Below are 13,468 nucleotides of genomic sequence, written 5' to 3'. Positions count from 1 at the left end.
ACAAAAAGCCTTTCATTATTCAGCCATATTACATGCACAGAGGTGTTTTGGAGGTACCAGATAAAATAATTATGAAAAACAATTGAATGGTCTGCCTTTTTGTAGTAACAGGAAAATGAACAAAATTTGAACGTAATATGACGCAAACCTTTTTGCACGAGAACAAAGTAAGCCCTTTACTTTTTGTATTCAATATCGTACGAAATGAACCAATAGGTAATTTCCGGAATGTATTGTGTCATAATAAATTGCTAACTATTAATTTAAAAAATACCAACTATTAATTTCAAGTTACTTAATTAATAGTTCTGCGGTAATTTTTTTCTGTTCTCTAATTATTGTATTTGAAAAATTAGATGTTTTTAATTTACAATATGAATTTAGTAATACGATTCGAAACCAAATAAAAAAAAATCATGAAATCATCGAATGCCAAATAATGACATTTGAATTTTGCTAGAGAGGAATATGGATATCCGAGTATCAAGGCGAAGTAAAATACGTGGAGTGCATTAAAACACATAATTCCTTGAAACAGACAACCTATAAAACTTCCGCCCCCTGAAGAAAGAAGCTGTCACTATCTTCAATGTGGATTAGCATCCCTCAATCAGGACAACCCTGTCCCACTTGGCCAACATACACACACACAAACATACACACACACACACACACACACGCACACACACACACACAAACACACACACATACAGGCACACACACACATAGACAAACACGTACATGCACACACACACATGCACACACCTGCACACACTCACATACGACCACACACACACACACACACACACACACACACATTCACGTTCACACACACAAAAATATATACACACACGCGCACACACACACGCACACACACACACACACACACACACATTCAAATTCACAGACACGCACAAACATAAACACACACACAAACATACACCCATACGCGCACACACACACACACACACCCGCACACACACACACACGCATTTACACACACACACACACACACACACACACACACACAAACACACACACACACTGTGTGAGTGCCAATAACTCGAGCATGGGAAGGGGATCCTCACCCTCCTCCTCATCGTCCAGTAACTCCACAAGGGCGTGTCAATGACCCCCAAAGCGCAGCATTACCAAAACAATTAAACACAGGGGTCCCAGCGAGGCCCCTCGCGGCCCCCAAGGTGTCAGCGCCACTACACGGGGCCAACACATCTCTCCCACAGACATTCATTTCCCTAAGAGAAAACACCAGCGGGCCACCTGGGCCCTGGCACCAGAACCTCATTCATCTCAGGAACGCAGTCCAGCGGAGGGCAGAATCAAACGCTCATTTGCAAGGCGGCGCGGAAGAGAGGGAATGAGAGAAAGAAGGAGCGCGAGAGAGAGAGAGCACAGGGGAGAGAGGGAGGGAGAGGAAGGGAGAGAGAAATTGAGAGTGACTAGGAGAAAAAAAGAGAGAGGGAGGGTAAGAGAGAGAGGGAGGGAAGGAGAGCGAGGAGGGAGAATGAGCAAGAGAGAGAGAGGACAAGTTAAAGAGAGAGAATGAGCAAGAGAGAGAGAACGAGTAAGAGAGAGAGAGAGAGCGAGGAGAGATAATGAGCAAGAGAGTGAACCAGTTAAAGAGAGAGAATGAGCAAGAGACAATGAGCGAGAGAGAGAACGAGTAAAAGGGTAAAAGAAAGTGAGCGAGAGAGAGCGAGGGAGACAGAGAGAGGGAGAGTAAGAGACAGAAACAGGGAGAGGAGGGGAGGAGAGTGAGGGAGAGCGGGCGGCAGAGGGGAGTGTGTGCGGGAGGTACCTGGGGAGGCTAACCTCTGGGTGAACCCGCTGCATCTGATAGTTTTGCTATTTGTCTGTGACACTGACAGCTCCGGGGAGATTAGCAGCCTCCACCCCCACCCCCAGCCCTCCACTCGGCATTCTGCCCGCGCTCACCAGCGCCACCGCCCCCCTATTACACCACAACCACCACACCGCCCTGTAACACCGCAGCCTATAGCACCGCCACCCTATAGCACCACCCGCCACCACCCTATATCACCACTACCACACCACCATGCCCTAGCACCATCCCCACTACTCCACCTTCTGGCCCACTCACCCACGTACCACCACCACCGCAACCACCCCCCCTATTTCACTACCGCCCCCCTATAACACCACCACCCTATAGCACCATCACACCACCCATTGACATCAGCACCACCCTATACCACCACCACCATCCACCTAAAGCACCAACACCACCTCAAGCCCAGATAGCACACCCACTAACACAACCCCCTCCCTGTAGTGCCAACACCCTTTAGCACCCCCACCCACCAACACCACAACCACCACCCCCAGCCGTATTTGCTGCAATGGTACGCCAGGTGGGGGGTGGAGGGTGTAGAAGCCAGAGGATGTAATTATATGCAATTTAACAATTAAAAACAACAAAGCAAATGAGGAAAGGGGGGGGGGGGGGGAATCAAAGACTCAGAGAGAGGAGGCTGCTGGGAAGAGAGAGAGAGGCCTGGGATGGTGGTGCTGGTGGTGCTGGGGGTGGAGCCCGAGAGGAGAGTGATGGATGCCCTTTGGTTAAATACGTCCAAATCCTCCTTCAAGCCACCCTCTTCCTGCCAGGCATGGTGACGGAGTGTGTGTGAGAGAGAGAGAGTGTGTAAGATTAATAGTGTAAACAGAGCGAGAGAGGGCGCAGAGCACAAGAAAGAGAGGGAGAGAGAGAGAGAGAGAGAGAGAGAGAGAGAGAGAGAGAGAGAGAGAGAGAGAGAGAGAGAGAGAGAGAGAGAGAGAGAGAGAGAGAGAGAGAGATGGAGAGAGAGAGAGAACTAGACAGAAAGAGGGAAAGAGAAAGAGAGAGAGGAAAGTGAGCCCAGAGAGAACGAGACAACAAGAAGGAGAACAAGCAAAAGAGAAAGAGAGAAAACAGTAGAAAGAGAAGAGAGAGCGACAGAGAGCAAGCGAGCGGCAGAGCGGGAGGGCGAGAGACAGAGCATAAAGGAGAGAGGTAGAGAGAGAAAAGACTATCAGCATCTGCAGCAGCACAGTAGCCCTAGGGGAATGCTGTGAACTTTTGAACCCTGATGGCAAGCAGTGGAAGCCATGCAGCCTGCACACACACACATACACATGTGCACACACACACACACACTCGGACACACGCGCACACAAATGAACACATACACGTACACACACACACACACACACACAAACATGCACATGCACACGCACGCATACACACACAAACACGTACACACACACATGCATGTATACCAGACACACAGACACATACACACACGTGAAAGTGGATGAGAAAGTGGGGAGAATGACAGAGAGAGAGAGAGAGAGAGAGAGAGAGAGAGAGAGAGAGAGAGAGAGAGAGAGAGAGAGAGAGAGAGAGAGAGAGAGAGAGAGAGAGAGAGAGGGAGCGGTGGCGAACAAGAGAAAGAGGGGTTCATTAGCATATCCCTCGCTTTCCACACGTACCAGCAGCCGCTGTCCAAATGTCACGAAATCTATACGCCAATGAGCACGGTTTGACAAATGATTCTCCAGGAAGAAATAGTGGGACGGGCGGCCGTACAGTAGGGAGGCTTGATCTCCAGCACGCCACCGCGCCCCATGACGGATGGGCCTTGGGTGAGTCATTCAAACATCACTTATCCCAGTTCAGACATGTTGGTGTTTGACCAAGGCAAGGGGTCAGGAGGTCGGCAGGGTCAGGAGTGGACGGACAACATTCCCCGCTGGCGGAGAGAGGGAACTACGGCGGTATTGTGTCTAATGGTCTGGGGCTAGTGACAGGCCCGTCACTATAAAGGTGATCTACAGACGGCCAGGAGTGCTTATGACGACCACAGAGGAAGGCTGGGAAACTCTGCTAATTAACCCACGGAGGGGACATCCATCCAGACCACTGTCTTTTGTTTCTATTTCACACCCGCCGATCGCCCATTATATTATTTATTTTTTTAACCCTATTGCGAATGCTCTGGCGGTGGACGGAACGTATCGAGTTTTTAAATTAACAACACGCCTCCGAGAATTTAGCAGGCCAAGGTGCTGCGGGGTTCAAACAAAAATGACAACATTTAGATTTAATATTCTATTTACCGGCCGCGCGTAATAATGTCGCTACTGTATATTGCTTCTCCGTATTCAAATGAGGAATGGGTCCGGGGCGAGGCTCAACTTTAAATTGGTTATCCCGTCGCATTCCATTGCCGGTAATTGCTTTCGGAAATTGTGTCGGCATAGTTACCCACACTGTCAGGAGCCAGTCTTGCCTCGTCCAATTTAGCGGTGCACAACAAAGCACGTAGGTGCCTCCAACACAAATCCAATGATAGCTCCGACCACGTGAGGAACGCATCCATCTCAAGGATCAATAGCACTACCCAACTTACACACACACATACACAAAGGGGCTGGACAGGGACCTGGTGGGAGAGCAATCGTTATTGACCGGAATATTAGAATTTTGGGGGGGGGATTTAGATTTTTTTGCAAGATTTGAATGATGTGTTTCGGCAGCCGGAGCTGAAAGTGGGGCTATGGGGTATGAAACGGAATCTCAGGCCGCAGACGGTGGACTTGGCCCGTCCAAAGCGCCATTCCTCTGCACGCGTCATGCCCTCCTCTATGCTCTGCCTGCGGCACTCGCAGTCATCAGTGTGCCTTCCCAACAAACATCAACCCCCCCCACCACACACATACGTGAAATACAAACACACACACACACACACACACACACACACACACACACACACACACACACCAAGACCCTGCAGCTCTTCCCTGAAACAAAGCAAAACACACCGCTTTGATCACTTCCTGTTCACAGGCGGCTTGAATGCATGTGTGTGTGTGAGTGTGTGTTTGTGTATATAAATACGTGTGTTTGGATGTGTATAAAATATATAAATATAAATATATACATATATGAGTATGTGAGTGTATGTAGACATATATTAAATGAATGTATGTACATGAATGTGAGTGTGTGCGTGTGTGTGTATGTGTGTGTTGCGTGTGTGTTTGTGTGTGTGTATATAAGTGTTTATGTATATATATATATATATATATATATATGTGTTTATATGAGTGTGTGTGTGTGCGTGTGTTTGTGTGTATATATACATACATAAATAAATATGTGTGTGTGTGTATATACATATATATATATGTATATACATATCTATGAGAGTGTGTGTGTGTGTGTGTGTGTGTGTGTGTGTGTGGTTGGGGCGGGCGCCCCAGTCCTCCGGCTCCGTCCTCTGCTCAGGCCGGCAGCGGACCGGCCCGGGGCGAGGCTCTCTGGGCGCGGCGGGCCAGGTCACAGCGCGGTCGCCGGGTGAAACGCAGTTCACATTACCATGCAGACAGCCCGCCTCACAATGGAGCCTCCATCTGCTGCTGTCAGCCATTACAAATCTGGTGTCACCCGGCCGCTGGAAACAACAGGCCACCCCGTCTAATGAAACGGCCCGGGCTCCTTCTGTGTGAGGCGGCCGTCGCCTTCACACTCACTCACTCACGCTCACTCTCACACATTCGTACTTCTCTCTCCCTCTCTCTTCCTCTGCCTCCCTCCCTCTCTCTCTCTCGCTCTCTTACATACACACGCAAGCATATACTTTCCACTTAAAGAGAGAAGCCGAGAGAGACCGAGGGAGAGACAGAGAGAGGGAGACAGAGAGAGAGAGACCGAGAGAGAGACAGAGAGAGGGAGACAGAGAGAGAGACAGAGAGAGAGAGACCGAGAGAGAGACAGAGAGAGAGAGACCGAGAGAGAGACAGAGAGAGGGAGACAGAGAGAGAGACAGAGAGAGAGAGACAGAGAGAGAGAGAGAGAGAGAGAGAGAGAGAGAGAGAGAGAGAGAGAGAGAGAGAGAGAGAGAGAGAGAGAGAGAGAGAGAGAGAGAAAGAGAGAGGCCGGGCAGTCAATTAACATGGATAATATATTCTCCAGTCTCAAAGTCTCTCTTGTGTACAGTTTAGTTGGATTACAAATATATAATGGAAACAAACAGAGACAAAGCGAGATTCCACTCCACGGATTTCTCCGTAAGCAATTCCCCTAAGTCACAAAGTTATCCCCCAATATTATTTTAAACCGAAGCAATGCTAAAGACTTCCACGGGCAAAAAGAAAAATAAGATTCACAAAGATAATTACATTTGAGAGAAAAAAGAGCCCAACTGCCTTTATAGATAATCGTTCCTTGTAAAATGTCAGTGATTTAATTATGTGCTCATGTCATTATTTCCACCAAGCACACCCCGGACTGCCTCGCAAAGAAATGTGTTGCGCCGTCTCTCCTCCAACCTGCGGTGAACAGAGGATGAACTCTGAACTCTGGATGCCCTATGGGTGAGGACACTGCTTGCTTGACGCCCACGTTGTCATGGTCCCCGCGGAAACCCGGGCGGTAAAGCTTCTATATCGCTTCAAGTCGTGCGTATCGATCCAGTCGCCAAAGACTACTTTGAAATGAAAAATCGGGACGGATAAAGGGTTTTTGTCCTAATTGAATTCAACTTATTTGTAAAACAACAGAAGGCAGCAGGAGGAAAATTGAAATGCTTTTCTGTATGATAAGTTGAAAGGTCAGCCGCTCCAACAACAGCCAACCGAGTAGAATGCCTCGATGACTACCACATCAGCAGTGACGTGGTTATCATACTGTAATAGTAGAATGCCTCGATGACTACCACATCAGCAGTGACGTGGTTATCATACTGTAATTTGTTTCTTTGCAAAAAAAAAATCATAAATGATCCCATAACATGAAATATAACATGTATATCTGGATTATATCCTTCACTGAAGAAATTAAAATTAAATTAAAATTTCTAATTGATAAATTGCAATGCAGTTACTCTCCCGAGGCATCGGGCCTATAGATTTTATCAAGTCCTGCTTTGAATAAGCGAGAATTGAGAGCTACAGCGTCATCTTATATCACCACCATCATTTCAGAAAACCACAATATAGCCGAGGCCCCCCGCCCCCGCCCAAAAGGGAAAGACTTTATTCCTGTCCTAGGGGGTGTGGGCTGGTGGTTGGGGTGGCGTTGAGTCCAAATGGGCACCTGAAACAAACTGGTCGATATAAGGCCCACCTGCGGCACGTCACTTCCAGAGCCATTAACTGTCGCATTGGAGTCAGAAATACAAAACGTTTGAGCTGGCGTGAGAGAACGTGAGAGGGAGGGGGAAGTCAGAGAGAGAGAGCGGGGGGGGGGGGGGGGGGGAGATAGAGAGAGAGATTGATAAAGGGGGAGAGGAACAGAACACACATGGCCCCTCAGGTACAGTGTTGTATTTCAAACCTGATTGTGAAAGGATAGAGGAGCTTTGGGCCAATCAATCACTTGATTAGCCCTGAGCTACAGCTAGTAGCCTTCCTCTCTGTGTGGGCAGCATGCAAGCCTCACAGCCAGCCACTACACGTTGGTCATGTACAGTTGCAGGGCGGGTAGCAGCCACTGGAGGGAGCTCTAGGTCACGATACTACTATCCACAGGATGTAAGCTACAGGGCTACTACACGCTAGCTGGTGGGCTGAGGGAGGGAGGGGACACTGATGTCACGGGGGTGTAACTACCGATTCGTCGAGAGTTAGGACTAATCTAATCTGGTCTGTTTATTTATATATTTATTTTTTAACCACAAAGGAAGAAAGCTATATAAACGTCCGGAATAACGGTATGGTCAAGTCAAAGTGCACTACCAGAATAAAGTGGTGGAAAGGAATGACTGTAGTTCTTCTCCTATATGGCATCAAAAATTCTCATGAACAATTTTTTTTTTGCTCTCTCCTACATTATGTAGTAAACTTCCTTTCTAGAAACACTACCTTCTCATAACAGATCTACACTTATTCCTGGGGACAGTGAACTTAATTCTTCAGCTAACACCTCCTACTCGATGGTTGAACCGCTGATGTTCCTTTGCAAAAGATTCAGGTGTATTTCAGACAAAACCCACCCGCTATATACACACACACACACACACACACACACACACACACACACACACACACACACACACACACACACACACACACACACACACACACACACACACAAACACACACACACACACACACACATTTCATGTTGGATGCAATAATCCTGCTAGATGGCATCATCCACATTGTACTATCCCCATTAACCCTAATACAATAAAAAACACAGACACACACTCAAACACACAGACACACAAACATAGAGACACACACACACACCCCCACACACACACACACACACACACACACACACAAACACACACACACACACACACACACACACACACACACACACACACACACACACACACACACACACACACACACACACACACACTAGTGGGTCTGTATTTGACTTACATTTGGGAGATACTTCATCTTGGTAGTCGGAGGCCACTGACGCGTCATCGGAGCGTCCCAGACTGGAACTCTGGTTATCATCAGAACCGTCTTCCTGTCTGGACTCAGCTGAGGGTGTGTGTGTGTGTTGAGAACAAAGAACAGTATGCACATTATTTACAGGACGTGCCACAGAGGAAGTGAACTAAAAAACTATGGATAACATTGAGCAGGGCTGCAGTACACAAATAAACAATTGTTTCAAGTCTGACGTGATATGAGTACAACTTCAGTGATTGGCACACACACACACACACACACACACACACACACACACACACACACACACACACAGTGGAATCTGGGTGAGGGGAGAATATGACATCTATTGATGATTTATGATTTAATTAAGTAAATGAACTTACCTGTGAAGTTGAACTCCTGGGGATTTCTGCAAAATCAAAAATGTATTAAAAAATGGTCAATGTTGGCTCTCAATAGTAACAGGAACAGCATTCTAGAGTAATAACGGTATCATAAAAAGTATTTAACAAGAACACTGTTCCAGTTCCTGCAGCAAACACCACTAAACCACAGGTGTATATTGCCAAGAGTGTATAGAGTCTTGTTTCCGGGGTAGGCTTTCGAATCAACACAAGAGCTCTTCTTACTTTTTAAATGATATTGTTTCAAACCTGTATAATAATATTAGCAGACAGGAAAGAATAGCATTCAGGTCCCATCAAATATAGCATATTTCATGCAAAGTATTTTGGATATAGTGGGTTAAACGATCATTTAGAAACATAAACACAATTTAGCTGGACAACAGACTATGTTGCACACTTGAGCTGCCGTGTGTTTCAAAGAGAAAGAAACTCACTGATTATAGACCACTGTGAAGTTGCCCAGCAAGATGTTCCTCATCGTTTCTGCATTCTTGCTCAGATTCTCTTCCTTCAGGATGTCATCCAAGAACATCTCACAGTCTGATGAGATGAGAGAACATCACACCAAAGTCAGGGTTATCCGGAGAATGGCAGGGGCCTCATCAGTGAATGTGACATTTAAAAATGGCCTAAACATATAATATAAAAACACACCTCGTTTAGATGCAAGTTCATAGTGAGCATTAATATTAGCAGGTTAATCATTTCCAATGTGACTCTATGAATTATTTATGTTAATAACTAATCCTTGCTGCAGTCTACATCGTCTATATGGAATGGGGAACATGACACACTCAAAGGCACCACAAAGTTCTAAATCTTTTAAAATATGAATGGTTAGAGCGGTATTGTTCCTCTGTACCATTGCTATTGCTGTTGTTGTTGATGACTACTTTGTTTCAGATGCATTTCAGAGTGCAAAGTCAGCAGTACGACTGCTGTGCCTTGCTAAAAGAAACTTTGAGAAAGAAAAAAGCTGCTTCAATGGCAGGATATGTAACTGAACCAGGTATTTGAGGTATACATTTTTAGGTATCCAATACATTGACTAATAAGTTAATTATTCTCAGCACAACAGTGTTGGCGTTCACATGATGAAGGCCCTAGTCAGGCCATCCTACAGGCCATCTCTGAGCTGAGCTCACATCAACGTTCCCTCAGAGTGCTGGTTCCCTACCCTGACTGTTTAATGCAAATACAACACATGGCCAGCTGCTGCATTGTGAATGCTCATTGTAACAAGATCCCATTGAGCCAGATGATAATCTATGGAAAGCAATATTAAAATAAGGGCTGATAGGAATATAACCTGTTATGAAGCACATGAGCCTGAGCTAAAATGCAGAGGAAAGGAAAGAAGCATAAATTCACTATTTTATTCTGACAAACTACAGTCAGAAAGAGTCGTGCGTCTCTAAGTGAGCATGTGATATGATGTGACATGTATGGATCACTTAAGGAAAGAGAACATAGTTACCATTCAAAAGCCTCTTGACATCACTTGGAATTGTCCCCATTTTTAATAGTCAGTCGTCCAAGATTCAATATTCCTTAAACTTTATCTCACAGTTGATAAACTCTATTTGAGGATACTCCAGAAAACTTGCATCTACCGAGCTAAAGTCGTACTCCCAGGGGCCAGTGGAGTACCTGTTTAAATGAATCATTTACAACATACTCTCATATCAGAAAGACTCACAGTAACGTTATCACCCCCCCAACGTTCTCTTCTGAAACTTTGCTTCCGCTATGAGTGTGGGTAGATCTGCACAGAACGGGGGGGAGCAGGTGCAGAGGTAGCAACTTCCTGTGAGCATGGTTGACAGGAACTATTATGCTTCATTCTTCTCCTCCTTGTACTTATATATACATATGTATATATACCGAGCCTATATATCTATGTATGTCTGATTTGATTAATAAACACAACTGTGTAATATGACAATATTTCATAGAAGTTGTTATAGGTTAGTGAGAGTGTGTGTGCTGCTTTGTTATTGTTTTAGAAGCAGGGGTGGTATGGAAATCTTAGGGAAGGGGAGGGGGGGTGTAAATATGAAGTAGCAGCTTGAGACTTATTACACATCAATAAGTCACCATATAAAACGGATTGAAGTCAAATTATTTAGTACAATGGCATTGATCTACACGTCCATCTATGATTACACTTGATTAGAAAAGTTATTACTGCACGCGTTTTTCTTCCGAGCTAATAATTTATGCCAATTGATCAATGGAGAATATGTACTAAAATAATGCTGTGTAATGGCATTCATCAGGAGCCAGCATCGAGCAGGTCTATGTTTGAAGGCCATGTTTGGCCTACTAAGGACCGAGTGATAGAGGCCCCCTTAATGGCCCTTCCTCCGGTAACATTAAAATGTCAAGTGTTATGTAACACATGGGGGGCACATACCTTAAAGGCGCTGCCTACAGTGTCAAGTAACCTGCTCATTGTTGGTAAGTAGCTACAAGCTAAAGGGTTAAATTGCTTGTGTAATATAATTGTAAATTGCATCCATTTCTCTCTGTACATGTTCGTTTTTTTTGCCGCGGCAACTGGCTTGTTTTTTATTTTAGAAGTATTTAATCATTGGCCTTTTTGTAGCGAAAAAACATGTAGGCTATATAAGGTGGCAGCTAGGTGTATCCGTTTTTTAACTCCTACTATGTGTGCTTTATCGGCGGCAATGTAAAGAATTTCAAACATGCACTAGACCAGAGACTATTTATGCACAACAGGACGTAGGCCTACCTTGTATCAAATCCTTCAACGGACCCCCTTGATTGTGAGGACGTTGGCTGAGAGCGATCAATACCGTTAGCTTTAAACACGTCCGCCATGATACGAATAGTCCGTCTCAAAAACTGCCTGGACAATGCATATTTACATAACGTTGTAAGCGCCGTTAGAGGCGTAAACACAATAACGCAGCTGATTCGTTTTGACAAATTAGCTAGACTGTACAGGATCATATGGCTAAATAAGTTGGTCTTGAACAATAATGTGCGAGGTGGTTGTTTGGCTGTGGGTGTGTTGCCTACGCGTGGAAGCGTGGGCTGCCTTTTGACCTCCAGCTTCATCTTTTCATCCATCATTGACCTCGCGTTATTGGATTAGGAGGACTGTGTGTCTGCTGGTGTCCTCGGCAGACAACCACGCAGGAAATAGACAATTTGCACTTGTATTTTTTTTTTTCACAACGTCGGAAGAATCGAAAGAAAAATGGGAGGCATAAAAACCCTTTCTTAATACAGAAGTCATTAAAGAATATATTGTACAGAAGTTGTGTCTGATTAATGTTTGTCTGGGGAACTTGTAAGCCATTAGCCCGAATAATGCTACAGCTTCTTAAAAAAAACTGTATTTTGTTTAGGCCTAGTTAGGTTTTATATCATTGTCTGATTAAAAATTCATAAGGGGAGCAGTGGCTATTTATTAGCCGCCACGCTGCTATTCACTTAATAAAATATGATATTTTCAACCAGGGCTTTGTGCACGTGTTGGACGGCGCATCTTCGGCGGTCTCCCTCCGTGCTGCGTCACCGCAGGAACCCCACGAGGTCAGGGCGAGTTGAAGCCCATGTCAAGACTGCCCCCACGCTGACCTGCGCCTGACCGGCCTCCCGGCAAAAAGCCCCTGTGAAGGTAAGAGGAACTGGGGTCCCCTCCCATGGAAGAGAGGTTCCCTCCCCCTGACAGCTCCACAGAGCGCAGCCACCTGCCTGCTGGGCCAGCCCCATATGAAAAGGGAAGCCTTTTGTAATCCGGCAGGGATTACACCACCCAACAATGCAGCGCTGAAAGAGCGACAAAAGCCCTGTATCAAACGCTGCTGAGGGGGAGCGGGGCTATGATCTCCCACTACTACCAACACTGACTCCTGGCCCACCTCTCATCTCCGCAAGAGGCCCCCCTTTAGCATTCACTCCCCCGGTCCTCCTCCTGCTCTCTCATCTCTAGGATCTGGCCTTTTATCAGCACATTCCTTTTCATTTGCATTGCCGTGGTGTGGGGAGGGACAGAGTGGCCCTCTGATCTGATAGTCAGGACAGGGAGGCAGGCGGGCCCGGGGCATTGTGTGTGTGTGTGTGTGTGTGTGTGTGTGTGTGTGTGTATGTGTGTGTGTGTGTGTGTGTGTGTGTGTGTGTGTGTGTGTGTGTGTGTGTGTGTGTGTGTGTGTGTGTGTGTGTGTGTGTGTGTGTGTGTGTGTGTGTGTGTCCGTCTGTGTGTGTGAGTGTGTGTGTGTGTGTGTGTGTGCGTGTGCGTGAGTGTTTGTGTGTGGTGTGTGTGTGTGTGTACACACACACATGTGTACGTGTCATGCGTGCCCTGTTGTTCAGCGAACACACACACACACACAAACACACACTCATGTTCTACGCTGCAGTGCATTCTCGAGATAAGTACATACCCTTTGCAGTCCAGAGGGGTGAATTCTGAAGCTTCCACGCATGTCTTTCCGGCTCAGGAAATTAGCCTGCTATTTTCGCTGTCAGGAATGTCAAACAAATACATTTTAGTTGAGTCAGAAAAAATGATTTAAGTTTAAATTGGACAATTTAACTTAACAAATCATGATTTATTTATTCTGCAGAGAAAAAAGGATTATAACTTGCGTAAC

The 13,468-nt window shown here is 45.8% G+C and overlaps 1 protein-coding gene across 1 annotated transcript in view; it reads right to left on the bottom strand.

Annotated features, from left to right (window-relative positions):
• skap1 (src kinase associated phosphoprotein 1) overlaps positions 1-10,584 on the bottom strand; it is a 37,757-nt gene extending 27,173 nt beyond the window's left edge. The window contains exons 1-4 of the mRNA XM_030340031.1: positions 10,321-10,584; positions 9,278-9,383; positions 8,820-8,845; positions 8,416-8,523 (exon numbers count right to left, since the gene is read on the bottom strand). Coding sequence (XP_030195891.1) covers positions 8,416-8,523; positions 8,820-8,845; positions 9,278-9,383; positions 10,321-10,360 — 280 coding nt within the window. The 5' untranslated portion in view covers positions 10,361-10,584. The remainder of the gene's footprint in view (positions 1-8,415; positions 8,524-8,819; positions 8,846-9,277; positions 9,384-10,320) is intronic.
• Positions 10,585-13,468: the final 2,884 nt, after the last annotated feature.

The sequence above is a fragment of the Gadus morhua genome, chromosome 18 (assembly GCF_902167405.1).
Source record: "Gadus morhua chromosome 18, gadMor3.0, whole genome shotgun sequence".
Taxonomy (NCBI): domain Eukaryota; kingdom Metazoa; phylum Chordata; class Actinopteri; order Gadiformes; family Gadidae; genus Gadus; species Gadus morhua.
Note: the sequence above shows the minus strand (reverse complement) of the source record. Positions and strands in the feature narration are given on the sequence as shown.